Here is a 15,627-nt window from a genome sequence, read left to right as displayed (position 1 = left end):
CTAGCATGACTCTAGTGTAACAGTAAGGTACAGAGCGTCAGCAGTAAGGGGAAGGCTTTTCTGATACAAAGAAAAGCACTTTGGGACTTGTTGGGTTCCCCACTGCGAGACATTTTCAGAAGTGAGCATCTGCTGGGTTTTGTGGTGTACATGATCTCAGGTATGTTTGTGGGCTTCAGTGAGAAATTAGCGTGTGTGATTCTCTGGCCATGTAAGCGTCTCTGTCTGACAATGAGAGCCCTGGGAAAACCACAGAGCTGTGTGGCTGTGGTGACTTCTCATGCCACAGCAGCAGCTACAGCAGTCAGGGCTTGAAACATACCCCACACACCACACTTCTTGGTTTGGGGCTTTTTTCCCCTTTGACTTGTCTCATCTTCACCAGGCAGTGCCCTCCCCTTCGCTCTCCCAGGTTAATAACATCAGTAGGATTAATGGTGACATTAAGGCTCCATAAAGGCTCAGTCCCATTTATTAAACTCGAACTTTCACCTCTTTTGCCCTTTCAGGCTGAAGTTTTCCATGCCAGGGGCTGTGCTGGCCAAGCAGGGCTTTGGGGAAATTGCTCAGCTGTTTTGAGGAATTGGAGCAGGGACAGGACATAGCCCATAACCCTTCCGCAGCATTTCCGTTGTTCTGTTGCTTCCTAGATAAGATTTCTTAGGGTTTTTGTCCTATTAAAGACACCTCCTGGATCTCTTGGAACACAGCTGTTGTGCTAGGCCTTTTCTGGGGAGAGAAATGGTCTGTTTTGTAGGCTGGCTGTGGAGTGATTGGGAAGGCAGAGCCCAAACCCTAGTGAGCAGAGGAACTGCCGAGTCCAGTGGCTGCTCATTCCCTGCTCCTGCATTTTACAAGGGCTTTTGCTGCTGCACTTAACCCAGGTCTTGTCCCTTTCTTCTGTGCACTCTGGGTTTAGGAAAGGCAAGTGAGCTTCTGCAACCGTTGTTGTATGGGATATGCATGGGAGGTGAATGTGAGCTGGTTTGGCAATAGTTTTTAGTGTTCCCAATGCCCAAGCGACAGCGGGATTTGTACAAAACCATACAGCTTGAGCCAGCATCTGGGAAGCTGTTGAATGCCAAGAGTCTTGTTTCTGATCTGCTCACCCTGACTTTTCCATTAGCATTTAAGATAAAGCAAACACGGAAGTGTAAAATGAAACCCCTTCAGGACGATGAGTGGAACGAAACCAAATCCAAGCAGCCGGAGCAGCCAGGGGTCCCCAGGACCATGGTGCACCCACCCCTGTTCTGTGCAGGGACCAGGCAAAGGGCCTGGAAGCGGCTCCTGTCCATGGGCCCCTAAACACTGTATTGGGCACAGTGGTCGCAAATCAAATAGGTATAAAGCACAGTCATGCCATGCATCTTTAAAGTATCTCCTTTAAAGGGTGCCCTTTATCTTTGACTGTGAGTCCTGTGTTACTCCTGCGTGCATGAATTGCTTCCACTACTGGCATGTGGCTGAATCTCAGTCACCGGTCATGGGGGCATTGGCCAAATACCTTCAAGCTGCAGAAACTGGGGAACAAAACCCCTCTAGAACCTAATTTCTGCATGTAATTTTTGTTGTTCAGATAACCCCTGTCTTCCAGCCGCTGCCTCCAGGTAGGAGTTATCAGGGAGGTGTGCTGGGACAGTGGGACACAGAGCAGGGAAGTGTTAATAACTGGGAATGAGACAGAAGGGACCAGGGAAAGCTTTTCATGGTCTCCTCTCTGCAGGCAGTGCGGAGGCAAACGGTGACAGACGAGCCCCGCAGGTGCCCAGCCTGCTGCTCCTATAGTTAGAATTTGGCAGAGCATCGGGGCGCTCTGCCTCACTGAAATAACTGCCCTTTGGGGACCTTCATCTCGCATTAACTTTTGGATTGGAAACTGCCTGCAAGAGCAGAGACCTGGGGCCTCATCCTGCTCTTGTGCCAGAGCACCCTGTGTCCGTGGCACCCAGGACTGAGGGGTTGATTCTGACCTCTGTGGGTAAATCACAGAACCCCAGAGTGGTTTGTGTTGGAAGGGACCTTAAAGCTCCTCCAGCTCCAACCCCTGCCACAGGCAGGGACACCTTCCACTGCAGCAGCTGCTCCAAGCCCCTGTGTCCAACCTGGCCTTGAACACTGCCAGGGATGGGGCAGCCACAGCTTCTCTGGGCACAGGGACATTGAGAGTGGAGACCAGGTGGACCTTTGATGCTTGCTGTGTGGTGTTCCTGCTCCTGCATCAATCTGCGTTGTGGAGAGAGCTCTGCCATTACAACCCATCCTCTGGTGTGTGTGCTGATGACAACTGCATCATTGACATGGAAACAATAGAGTGGTTTTGTTTATCTGCTGCCACTCATGTCTAAATGAAGGCACAGCCTTGTTCTTCCCTCTCCAGGCACCAAACTTCATACCAACCAGGACAGAAAATGATGGGAAGAGCCCTAAAATGTTATAGAAGAAACATTTGCTGAGGTCTTATCCTTCAGGCTTGGGGTCAGACCTGTACTTACCCAGGGTAGGGATGGGGTGGTTTAGGGGAAACAGGAGGGAGCAACCACCAACACACTTCCTTTAGTAAATCCCACTTGTGAGCTTTTGTTTGTGCTTTCCCACTCTCCGCAGCAATAATGAAGCACATTGTCTGCTGTCTGTGCCTGGAAGTTTGTTTATTCTTTGTTTTTGTTTAAGTGGCTCCTCTCCATCTGGAGGTTTTTAAGGAGGTTCATAAACCACTGGGAGTTTTAGCCCTGGTCATTGAGAAGGGTGATGCTTATGCAAGAGTGGTGGGGACCAGGCTGCTGGTTTGGAAGATGTGGGAAGATCCTGAGGTCAGGTTATCGTCAGGAGGAGATCTCAAAGGAGGATGGGAGGGGGCTCCTGCCCTGTAGGTTTAGGAGAGGGGTGAAGGAAACCCAAGTCCGGATTTTGTAATGAGGCATAGACTTCAGCAATGGGCAAACCCACTTTGTGTATGGGCTTGGAGAGATCAGTCTTCTGCTGTCTCAGGTCCAAGCTGTTCAGATCACAGGTAAACTGCTCTTTTGGGTTATTCTGTTCCAAAAGCAAAGATGAGGGCAGCTTGCTTTACACATGGCTACAGGAAACATGCTTGGTGCTCTCTGGTTACTAATTGCTGTCAACCAGTCAATGAGCCATTGTTTGTCTGTTTAAAATTAACTCTCTCTTCCTCTTTCCTGCACATAGGAGCCACCTCTGTGTGCAAGCTGGCATTGCTTGTGTAGTCCTGGGATCCCCTGGATGATGCCTTTTGAGTTGGTGGTGGTTTAGGCTCTTGTAGTAGGCTTGGTGATAACCCACCAGTGCAGAGCTGGAGGGATTGCATTAGTGTTAAATGTACTGTAATGTCTTAGCATTTGCTGTTTCTGTGCTGGATGTGTGAATAAGAGAGGTGGCCCTAGCTACAGGAGCTCTCTGTGCAAGTGTGAGGAGATGGGGGGAACTGAGGTAATGGGAGCAAGGAAGCCCCACCGTTCAGCAGCACGGGTTCTTCTGAAGCTCTTCAACAGCAGTAGGAAGGGAGGCTTGGAGAAATACGTATGTGTGAAATGTCTTCCTGAGTGTCCCAGAAAGCTCCTCTGAATTGGGGGTATGCAGGAGGCAACCTGAAGGAACTCGCTTTCAGGTTTTGCTGGTGATGTTTGCTGTTTGGAGTGGGAATTTGGTGTTATGGATGCAGGTCAGTGGGCTAAAGCAGCTGAAGGAGAATCCATGTGTTTGTAAAGTCAATGGAGATGGAGGAATGGGTGCAGTGAAAATAAGACATGGTGAGGGAGCAGGGGCACAAGCGAGTAAACAGAAGGAAAAGAAGCAGCAGCAGGGGAGGTGCATTGGGAAAGTTGAGTTGTGGTGATGAGGAGGAGGATGGAAGAGCTGGGAATGATGAACCTGCTGCTCAGGGAGGAGGCAGCACGCGAGCAGCTGGAGAAACCCACTATAGCTGATCCAGAATGGGATGTGTGAGTAGTGATGGTCCCTGGAAACAGGGACGAGGAGGCTGCAAAGTCACCTCATCCCGCTATGTGGGATGCAGGATGGAGCAGGAGGGGACCAAGGGCATTTCTGTTGTCATCGCTTTCCTAATTTGTGGAATGACTGCTATGTGCAGCAGGATGCAATGTGCTACTCTTCGAATCACAGACAGCAAACTCGGCACTGTTTTCCCCTCCCCTTTCATTGGTTCTTACTCTTCTAATGAGCTCAGTCTCAGTGTGATGGTGATTCTCTTGCTCTGTGTGTTATCTTCTGCCCTGCTCTTTTGGGGTCCTGCCAGCCACAGTGTGCAGATGAAGATTGTACTCTTGGGCCCTCCAGAAACAACAGCTTCTAGAAATCCTGGTTTTTGGTGGTTGGGATGACTTTTTTCCTATGAGGCTGCAGCCCAATTGTTATTGTCTTGAAACCATTCACTGATGAGGCAAAGTTTGGAGAGATGCTGGTTTCCCTCCCACCTCTCTATAGAGAGTTCACTTGTTGGGGCTGTTGCTGTGACACTGGCATGATTTGAGCCTGTACTTCTTCAAACTGTGTGGAAGAGCTCTTCCCATGTCATTAATTGCTAACACATGTTTGAAAACAGGACAGAGAAACAGCTTGTGGATTTGCCCTGCCCTTCCTGAGTTCTTATTCAATAAATGTGTTAACACTGCGTATGCATTGGTTTCTCAACACTTCCGGAAGAAGGTTGTTAAGCCATGGTTTGTTTTTCCCTGGTGGAAATCACAAATGCAGTATATGCAATAGAGGAAGTGAAGGCATATTCAAAATAATGAGGCACACTTTTCCTTTGGAGTCAGTGGCACGGCCCCGGATGGCTTCACCTTTGAGGTGAGAAGAGCTGTGAAACATCTGTCTCCTTCCCTCCCCATCCCTTTTATCTGTCTGGATTGGGTTTTGCTTCACATGGTAGGAACCAGCTGCAGGGTGGAGCTTGCATCCACACAGCAAAGGAGCTGGGATCATAGAATCAGCTGGGTTGGAAAAGACCTTTCAGATCATTAAGTCCAACCATTACCTCAGTGGTGCCAAGACCACCACTAACCCGTATCACTGGGGGCCTCATCTACACAGGTTTTGGGATGATGCCTTCAGGGCTGTGGCTCAGGCAAGAGCGTTCGTCTGGGAACACGAATTTGCTGTTGTGGATGTGTTATGAACAAACCATTTAATGAGAAAATGTAATTAATCTCTGGCATGGTTCTGTACACACTAGAAAGCATAATTGTCTATGCAGACAAGCAAATTAAAGGTTTTGGTAAGACAGACGGTCCTTAATGACCCATAATCTGGAAAGCATATTAAGAGGATACCTGAAAAGCTGAGTGGCAAATTAGCTGAAACTAATTAATTGTGACTTTAAAAAGTCCCTCTCTGTGCTTGAGCCTGGTTTTTGTGTTTTAAGGTGTGTTTGGTAATCTCACATTTACCTGGTGTCTGTGTAGTCACTTTGGAAACCTCAAGCAGAATAAGGCCAGTTGAAAACTCAGCTCTAAATTAAGCAGACCTGGTGCATGGCAAATGCAGCTTGTCCAGTGGCTTTGGGGAGCAGAAAGGTGCATGCTGGACATGGTCTGCTTTTGGAGGGGCACCAGCACACCCAAGCATGGCCAACGGATGGGAATCTGTAGAGAGCACACTGGCTCAATGGCCTTGCTGAGTTAAGACCCTTTGGGAGTCTTGGGTAAGGCTCTGCCTTTTCCCCACCTCAGTTAAAGTTTCCTCTGCTCTATAATGTGGGGTTTTTTTTGGTGCTGAGCCCTGGGTCCCTTGTGGTTTGTCTCTTTGCAGTTGCTGGAGAGGAGCAAGCAGGGTGCCATGGAGCATTCCTGATGATCAGGAAATGCAAGGCAAAACTGTGCATCCAATGGTGGTTAGCTGTGGATTCAACCTGGGGCTTGGCTGGAGGGGTAAAGACATAGGGGCTGTGATCCTGGAGGGGCAGCTGGTGGTGGCAGGAGGCAGCTCAGGCCAGGCGGTTTTGCTGCTGCTTCCTTTGTCACCAGCAGGCATAGGGAAATGCCAAACCTGCCTTTTGGTGAGGGTGAATGTGCCCCTGGATGTTATCATCTATGGGGGTAGAACTGTGTCCTCCAGCAGCAGGCTCTTCTCATCAAAACCCTTCTTGTGTAATAAACCCCCACTTTTAATGTACTTGAAAATGTTAGCAATAAGAAAATGTTGCGTCCCTTCTTACTTGGAAGCTGTTTTCAGATGAGACCTTTGGATCCAAGATAAAAAGTACTGGGTACAGAAGTGGAAGTGTTGTCTGGAGGTGGGATTTGCCCTGTGCCTCGCAGTGGGTGGAGTGATTGTGTGTAAGTAGCTTGTGTATCCACAGTATGGAAGAAAGAGTGTTTTGAGTTATTCTGGCAGTGGAAGCTGATGTCGTGTGGAAGCACCTCAGGGAGGAGCAGTGCCCTCCTACATTAGGTTACTGGCAGGGCTGGCCTGCCCTTAAGATGCAAACAGGTAATACATCTTATTACCTGGAAAAAGAGGAAATTGCTAAACAACTACAGTTATGTTTCCCACTCTGCTCTTCTATGGAAGTTGTTTTGTTGTTGTTTGGTTTGTTTTTTCCAGAACTTTTCCTGTAGGAATACCATGTCACATCCAGTCTTTTTACAGTTTCATGATATAGACTCACAAACTGGTTTGTGTTGGAAGGGACCTTAAAGCTCATCCAGTTCCAGCCCCTGCCACAGGCAGGGACCCCTTCCACTGGAGCAGCTGCTCCAAACCCCTGTGTCCAACCTGGCCTTGAACACTGCCAGGGATGGGGCAGCCACAGCTTCCTTGGGCAGCCCCTTGACTGTTGGGCATTGAAATTCTACCCCAAAATCAAATGTGTTAAACGAATAAACAGGGCCCAATGCTGTAGATTGCCCCACTATAGATTCCTGCCTTTTCTGTCTCTGAAAGTTAATTGCATTGGAAATAGCATCTTCCTTTGAGCATCAAAGACCATAGCATCCATAGGGTTTATTTTTCAGTGGTCTTTCTTCTTGGTGTTAGGAAAGGTTTTGTGGCTCTGGTGCTCTCTTCCCTGCACTCATCCTCCTGGGCATCACCACAAGGTATGAGATGACTTTGCGTCCGCAGGGCTTAGGTGGGATGGGTTGAAGCTGTACAAAGTGGACTTGCTCCTGTATCAGACTGGACCAGAGCTGACTGAGCCATGTTACCCCAGCACCTGCTCTGTGGTCCGTCCTCTCTGTGTACCCCAAACATCTCTCCATGCTCTGCATTTAGTTAGGAGAACCAGGGAGACCTTCAAGGCATGTGCTGTTCCTACGGGTTGGTTTGGGAAGCCCTTCCCAGTGATGTGTTTGCCGACAGAGGGGCCAGCCCTTGTTCTGGGAGTTTAAACAAGATAACTGGAGGGCAAGGAGAGCCTGCCATCCCTCCAGATAGCAGCATCTCAGAGAGCACCAGCAAACTATGGTTTGTCATCTGTGAGAAATGTTTGCGTTTGACAGCTTTTCACAGGAAGCCTGTCAGAGTGATAATTTAATGAGTACAGATTGCTTGCAACACAGCTGTAAAACGTGCTTTTACAGTGCTGTAAAATAAGCAGCCGAGGCCTTTGTGTGTTTGCTTTGTTTGAGAACAAGTCAACTTCTAATACAAATAAGAGGTGGTCATTTATTTTACCCAGCAAACAGTCAAGACGTAAGAGAGGAGCCTGCCATTTTTCTTCTTGTGCTGGCAAGGTTAATGCTGGGTTATGTTGGTGTTTGCTGATCAGCTTGTTTCTGTGAAGGGGAGAACTAATATCTAATTAGATTGAGGGAGTTACTAGTCAGATTAGCATTTAAGTCATAAAAAGGGCTTTTTTTGGGTTTCTTCTCTTCATTGCAAACATCTATGTCTGTGGTTTGCACAGAGAAAAGCTTGATGTTCCTTCTGTGCCCAAGCTGATTTCTTGACAGGGAGACAGAAGCTGAGGATGCACACTTACAGTGTGCCAACAGCTAGAGTAAAGCAGATCTTTATTTATCATTTAATCTGTGCTGCTGACCCAGTGAAGTGCTGTGCATTGCGTGCAGGAAGATATTGCTGTGAGTGTCCCACTGCTGGGTTCATCCTGCAGCCTCCCGTTCCCAGGGCTGTGTGTTCTTCCCACATTCCCAGCCTCTTCCATGTCTCAGGAGCCTCAATGTGCCAGCAAGGCCATCCATGTGCCAAGCCACAGGCACCAGGGCATCTTATCCAGCACAGTTTGGGATGCAGGCATGTGCTGGTGGGAAGCCTCATGGGGCAGGAGGGTGGGTGCTGCCTCTGTGCTGCAGACACGCAACCTCCTCTGTCCTCCTTCTCTCCTGATCTGGAATGGGGCACTTGGGAATGGGTGTTTCCTGCCTATGGAAGCGCTGGCAGGTGCTTGAGCCAGAGGTGATGGCTTCTTACCTACCTGATGCCTCCTTCTGCAGTGTTGTGTTGGGGCTTTAGAGGTGGCTGGCTTGGGGGGGAAGTTTTCCTTTACCTTTCTTTTGGGGAAGGTAAATAAAGGCATTTGCTGCCATTTAGGTTGTGTTTTATTTCAGGATAATTAATGAACATACCTGATTCTTACCCATGTGAAAAATTGCTAAAAGACCAAGTGCTCTAAAGCCTGGGTTCAGTTTATTCAACTTCCAGTTTGGAGTATAACCAATAAATGAGTTTGGGCAAGAGGCTAAATTGATTGTGGTAATATGGGTATATTACTTGAGGTGATTTTCATGGCTTAAACCAGTTCATTTGTTCCTTTAGACCAGTGGTTGGAGTTCCCTAATAGATTTCCCATCAATAGAATTTCAAGGTCTTAATTCTTTGTGAAGAGTTTGCTGATGCATCTGCCAGCTCTTGTGCCTGGTAAAAAGTCTATTCAAATAAACAACTGATTTGGTGATCCGAAAAGGTCTGAGCAAAGGAAGGAAGTGAGCCTTCAAAATGATGAAGTGAATTAGAAATTAATATACACCAAGCTAATCTCTATAGTATAAACTCCACAGAAAAAAAACCTTCCTGCAGAGGAAATGCCAGTCATGGGAACGAAAGTGGAGGTTCCTGCTGATATTGGACAGAGGACGTGTTGGGTGTTTGAAATCAATCTCTTCTTCCCTGGATCATTTCTCTTGTGCTCCTAAGAGGCTGCATTATATACAGCTATGTCAGGCCCTGAGCCCCATGACTCTGCTGGTCAGGAACTCCAGGAATGTTTCAGTTTTTTCCAGAAAATGTTTTCTGTGTTAGGCTTTGTTTGTACTGGAGCACTTTGAAGACGAAAAGCTGAACTGCAGCATACTTTTAATACGTTTGAACAAGGTTTAAATTCACACTGGGCCAAAATAGCCTTCCCCCTCCCCTCCTTCTAACAACTTCTGGCTCTAAACGTGGCTCCTTTGAGGATTAAAAAAAACCCACAGAGGCATGTTTTAATATAAAATATTTATTGAAAATGAGTCACAGAGAAGCAGAGGTCGCAATCCTCAATTGCTGGTGGCATGCATAAAATAATACACTTCCTTACTGGTGCCATGCGTGGTGATGGAGGCTGTGCCAGCGCCCCAGGGTGTCGGTGTCCCCACAGACCTGGAGCAAGCAGGCGGTAGCACCACTGGCACATGAGGCTTTGTCCTGGTGGCACCCCTCCACAGCTCCTTCCCAAGGCTATGGAGTGTGGAGTTTTGTTCCAAAATGGCCCAAATGTATTTGGCTTAATGGACCCTTCCCTGGGTTTGTTTTATTTTATTTTGGTTTATTTTGTTTTTATTTTATTTATTTTTTATTATTTTATTTTATTTTTTATTATTTTATTTTTTTAAGTTTAACTCATCTACACCAAATCTCCGTGGCAAAGGGTGTGTGGTAATCGCAAAATCAAGGAATGGTTTGGGCTGAAGGCACCTTAAAGCTCCTGACTTTTGTGATGGGATTCAGGTTTGCATCACAAGAGATTTCACTCTTGCGAGTCTTCCAATCTGGAGAGAGGTTGGGGGGGGGGGGGGTTGGCTTAGGAAAAGTAACCCAAAATGTTGAGATCTAGAAATGAAGTTTTTTAGGGAGCCCTTTAACCTTCCATTTCATGCGGGCGATGGTCTCATTGTGGTGAGTTTCCCAGCTCAGCAGTGGCTGTAGCAGTGTGCCAGCACTCCTGTTCACCAGATCTTCTCTTCCTTTCCTAGAGTTCTTCAAAGAGCTCCTTGAAAACGCAGAGAAGTCCCTGAACGACATGTTCGTGCGGACGTACGGCCGCTTGTACATGCAGAACTCGGAGCTGTTCAAGGACCTGTTTGTGGAGCTGAAGCGGTACTACATCGGTGGCAACGTCAACCTGGAGGAGATGCTCAACGAGTTCTGGGCGCGCTTGCTGGAGCGCATGTTCCGGCTGGTGAACCCCCAGTACCACTTCACGGATGAGTACCTCGAGTGTGTCAGCAAGTACACGGAGCAGCTGAAGCCCTTCGGGGATGTGCCACGGAAGCTCAAGCTACAAGTGACACGAGCGTTCGTGGCTGCCCGCACCTTCGCACAGGGCCTCGCCGTCGCAAGGGACGTCGTGAGCAAAGTGTCTGCGGTGAGCTCCGTGTTGTGGTTATTCCCATGCGATGGGTGGCATCTTCCCTTGTTGTCCTGATTAGGTACCTAAAGGTGTTGGTGGTAGTCGAGTGCAGGTAGGACTAAAGTCTGTTGATGTAGGCTGTGCATAGAATCATAGAATGGTTTGGGTTGGAAAGGACCTTAAGATCGTCCAGTTCCAACCCCCTGCCATGGGCAGGGATGCCTCACACTGGTCCATGTTGCCCAAGCTCCGTAAAACCTGGCAGTTCTTCTAGGTTCATCCAGCCTCCAACTCTTTCTTATATCTAACTTGAACTTCCCCTCTTTAAGTTTAAACCCATTACCGCTTGTCCTAACACTACAATCTCACATGGTAGGTTCACATTCTGGGGATACCGCCATCCAGTGCTGCAGTCTGGCAGCTGGAATGTTCCCCATCTTGATGCTGTCCTCCTGTCTAGGGAACAGCTACAAGCAGGAAATTAAATGCCTGCTGCAATGGAAATAACCATGTTTACTTGTGTAGTGGCCCTGTCTTCTTAATATTGCCTTCAAATTACAGTGAGTCATGGATGCTATGGGCATCTATTATGGAGCAGCTGGTTATTTGCTCCTTGCTTGCAGGCATGGGGAGAGCAAACAGTGCTTTTATGATAACAGTAAGTCAGAGTCACATGCAGAGGGCAGGAGCCAGTTGTACTTGGTTCCACACATGCAGCACAAGTTAGACCCCAGACTTTTATGGTCAAGTCATTTGGGGGGATCAAACAGCTGTGGTGTGTTGCTCACTTGTATGTTTACCTCCCTGTTCTTAGAAACCACTTTGGAGTGGTTTAAATGGGGTGACGTTTTCTTTTGATATAAGATCTGTCTTTAATTTTAGTCTAAGGAGCAGGTGTAGTCAATAATCCCTTAAAGTGATTGTGCAAGATAACAAATATTGGTGATTTCCTTTGAACAGACCCACCTAATTTCCTGTGAGCTCCGGAAGATTTGGTACAATCATTGAATTGGGCAGAGAGAGGTTTACTTCCTCTCTACCTGCTTACAGAGTAATAAAACAGTGGGCTGAAAGAGCAGGCAGTAGTTTGAATGACCCTCAGGGCCAGGAAAGGGGAAAAAGGCAAACCAGAAAAGAATAGCAGTTCAGGTGTTCTTGGAAGCAGACTGCAGTTTTGGAGGCAGCAAAAGAAGCATCACTGAGGGATAACCATTGCAATTGCTTTGACTTGCAGGGATAATGTTAAAATACTGCCTGGAAAGGGGAAAAAAAAGTCTGCTTTCATGTTAATTCTTCTTGAAAAATGAGAAAAACCAGCCTGTGATAAGCCAGCATGTGTGTGATAGGGCAGAGGATATTAGCAAGGACAGAACTGCCATATCCAGGCTCCAGGAACAAGTTGCACATTAGTGATGGCAGATCCCTGGACACAATGACTCCCCATATAATAGTGCTGGCTCTTGGAATAGACATGTATATGTGCCACTGGTCGAGGACAGGTGTTGTGGAGCTCCATGGGTGACAGAGGGGTCCCTCTGATGAGACCATAAAATCCTTCAGGCTCAGGGACACCGTCCTGTGGAGGGAAGATGTGGGAGGGAGGGATGGTGCTGGATGAGGCCAAGTGTGATGTCTCCATGTCAAGACCTGTTGGTTGGGGTTTCAGCTTTGGTGGCTCCTGTTGCTGGCTCAGTGGCAGATGCTGTGGTCAGGGATTGGGGTTTTCGCTGCCGGATGTGGATGAAGTATTTGGGTGGGAAGCCTGTGTTAAGCCTCAGCGAGGTTTTAGGGAATGTGCAATCACTTGATAGGCAGTGAATGTGCATGGGTGTGGGATCATGTTTGTGCTCCATCTGCTCAGAATTCATCAAAATGTCTCCAGACTTGACACGGAACCACGAGGGCTTCGGTCCCCTCATCTGTTACGAATCAGAGTTGTGGAGCTGAGGTGGTGTCGTGATTTCTTTCCCTTTGAAGATCCTTGAGTATAGAGTTGCTTTCAACCCTAGAATTAATTGCTTGAGTGTGGAAAGCTACCCAGAGACCCACTCAGCTGCAAAAATAGCTCACGTGTTGTGGACAGCCGCAGTTCCTGCACTTCCCACTTCACTTTCACAAGTTGCACTGGAAATCCTGCAACAGATTGACTTTTCCAAGCAGTAGCAAAAGTCCCAGCTGCTGAATAAGCTTCGGTTGCAGCAGGAGAAGGAATAATAATCTCTTCTGTAGGGTTTGAATCTCATTCAGTGGAAATCTAACATCACATTTCTGCAGGATACAATGGGAAACTCTATATGCGAGTTTAAAAGCTGCTGTTTTTATGCCTGCTGCTTTGCGGTTGTGTTTTGGGGCTTCCCACATTACATATAGATTAGCCCGGCTTTGCTGAGCTCTGTATAATGACTCTATTGACTTTGCTTCCTTATTATTTTTACTCTGGACTTGTAGTGGAATGGCTGCTTATACCAGGGATTAACTTGAGGGATAAATCTACTCTTCTTGATGAAAAAAACGTCCAAAGTGATGCAAATGAGTTTTGGTTTTAGTGCCTTTCGTAACAAGCAAGTCAAAAATGCTTAATTGAAAATCCTCAGGAGGAGAAATACAAACTACTGCAAGGCCCAGCTGCTCCTTACTTTCCTGGGGTGCGATCAGGAGAGCGAAGAGCACTTTACAGTAGAACAGCCTTGATGGCTTTTTAATGATCCTGCGTGTTTTTACATCTTCACTTGGGAGATGTGTTTGGAAAGGTATTGTGAGTTTAGGAGCTAAGGGGGAAAAGAAGTGAGAATATTGAAAAGCTGCAAGTGTGCTTGATTCCTGAGCCAGAATGACTTTGAATTCAGGCTTGGATGGCTCAGAAGGTGTGTGCTGCTGCCCAAGCACGCACCAGAGAGAGAGCTATTGGGTTCTGAGAGAAACCACAGGGTTTTTTTCAGACTGTGTCTAAAAAAACCATGCAGTTTTTGATGCTCAAGTGTTCACCTCTCAAATTCCCTCCTTTGGACCCAAAAGGTACAAAATCCTCCAGTTCCATCCTGAGCAGCAGGTCTGAGAAGAAACCCCAGGATGCTGTTTGTGCCTGCTAGAGATGTGTCCTGCGTCTGAGGTGGGCTGCAAGGGGCTGGGGGCCTCCAGCCTTTCCCTCCATTGCCTGGTGCTTTCTCTGACCTTGCTGCCCCTGCCTTGGGGAGACGGAAATCTGCCCATCCCCTAATTGCTCGCTTGCTACTTAGCCCTTGACAAGCACTAAAATCAGCCGGGTTAAATTGCTGCCAGCAGTGACATTTCCTGCCCCAGCCAAGGCAGGGAAAAAGGAGCAAATACAGGCCAGAGCCCAGAGTGACCGAAGAAAGGATGAGAACCAGCAACTGGGCAGTTCTCAAGCTGCAGGGATGTTCCTGTAATTACTTACATGCAATTAAATCCACAGCCTGGTCGAGGGTCATGACACCTTTGAGGGTAAGGTGCCCTCAACTATAGACACAGGATAGAGATCCTTGTTATGGGGGGAGAAGAAGGTGGTGAAGTCAAGGACTGAGCTCGGGAGGACCCTACTTGCCCTGCAGGATGAGGTCAACAACAGAGGCACGTGAAGGATGAAGGCACCAGACATCGAATCCCTGTGTTTGTGCTTCCATAGTGTTGCAGATGGGGACCTGCAGATGAGACCTCCTACAGCCGCAGTGGTGGTGAGAGTTTTCTGCAGCCTCCTAAGGGATTTATGCTGATGAACTGTTGCTTTGGGGTTCTTTCACTGCCTTTTCCTCTTGCCCTTGTGTCTGATGGGTTGAGGAGCTGCTGGGAGCACAGCTTCTATGAGGAATACACCTACCCCCCTTTGGCATCCTCAAGAGACTGGCAGCCTAGAGGAAGCTGCAGGGATGTTTGTTCACGGGGGCTGGAGAAGGCTCAGTTTCCTTTGTATCAGCATTTCTCCCCTAATGAGGTGTGATGATAGCAGCCAAGTAGGGAATTTTCTTCAAACCGTTTATGGAAGAGAATTGTGGAGGGGACAGTGGTGATTGCCTTCCCACAGCATTCCCAGAGCTGGAGTGAGAGCTCAGAGCCTTAACTCCTTTTGATCTGAGCTGCTTCATCTCTAGTGAAGCATCAGTCCATGTCCACTTGAAGCTCTGAGCCTGCATAAACCTACCTACAACTGACCTGTGTGAGCTCCCTTACCACCAGCTGCATCTCCTGAGCCTTTTTTGGCATGGATGCTGAATGTGGAGCAGACATTAGCTTGGGAGAATCATAGAATGGTTTAGGTTGGAAGGGACTTTAAAGCTCTTCCAGCTCCAATGCCTGCCATGGGCAGGGACACCTTCCACTGCAGCAGCTGCTCCAAGCCCCTGTGTCCAACCTGGCCTTGAACACTGCCAGGGTTGGGGTGAAGTGGTGCTAAAAGTAACAAACCAATGAATGAATAAGAGTTTAAGGCCTGCAGGATAAAAAATGTTAGGACACAGAGATCCCATTAGAGTAAAAGTTATGCCCTTTGTCAGCACCATTTGAGTATCTAAAAGTTTAGTCAGAAAGCAAAGGTCCAATCTCCCTTTGTGTGATTTTTGCCCTTGGTTTGACTTAGAGGGAATGTGACCGTAATTCTTTCTCCAGGAGGAAGCTCCTGTTTCTATACCCAATGATGCTGGGGTAGCCTCTAGGCCAGAGCAAACCCTCCTGGGGAAGTGAGAGAAATGAAATGTGTTGCTTGAATGTGTAGAGAGGAGCCAGCGAGGCAGGTGCTGCTGCTCCATTGGCAACTGAGAAGCAGCCAGGAGGACCCTTTTAGTGTTGCAGGAGGACCTCCAGTGCTGTCCAGGCAGCAAGTTCGAAGCCATGGGGCCAGGCTGAGGGGCTGCTCTGCACAAGGACATCGCCTTCCCTATGCCAAGGGCAAACATCAATGCAGAAAACAATACCAAGCACTTCTCCACATCAAAGATGACCCTGGGAAGACCTGCCAAGAATGTGGCTGCATCTGCCTCAGCTCCAGCCATCTGAGGGTCTGAGCTAGGCATAGCCTTCAAAGCATGCTTGAGCAGGGTTTAAGGGCTGAGAGTGCGCCTGGATGT

The 15,627-nt window shown here is 47.9% G+C and overlaps 1 protein-coding gene across 1 annotated transcript in view; it reads left to right on the top strand.

Annotated features, from left to right (window-relative positions):
* The window catches only part of GPC4 (glypican 4), a 65,199-nt gene that overhangs the window by 31,578 nt on the left and 17,994 nt on the right, over positions 1-15,627 (top strand). The window contains 1 exon segment of the mRNA XM_034063898.1: positions 10,173-10,564. Within this exon segment, the coding sequence (XP_033919789.1) occupies positions 10,173-10,564 (392 nt within the window).

This window comes from Melopsittacus undulatus, chromosome 6 (assembly GCF_012275295.1).
Source record: "Melopsittacus undulatus isolate bMelUnd1 chromosome 6, bMelUnd1.mat.Z, whole genome shotgun sequence".
NCBI classification, from domain to species: domain Eukaryota; kingdom Metazoa; phylum Chordata; class Aves; order Psittaciformes; family Psittaculidae; genus Melopsittacus; species Melopsittacus undulatus.
The sequence above is the reverse complement of the archived record's forward strand: the minus strand, read 5'-3'. Positions and strand labels throughout refer to the sequence as shown.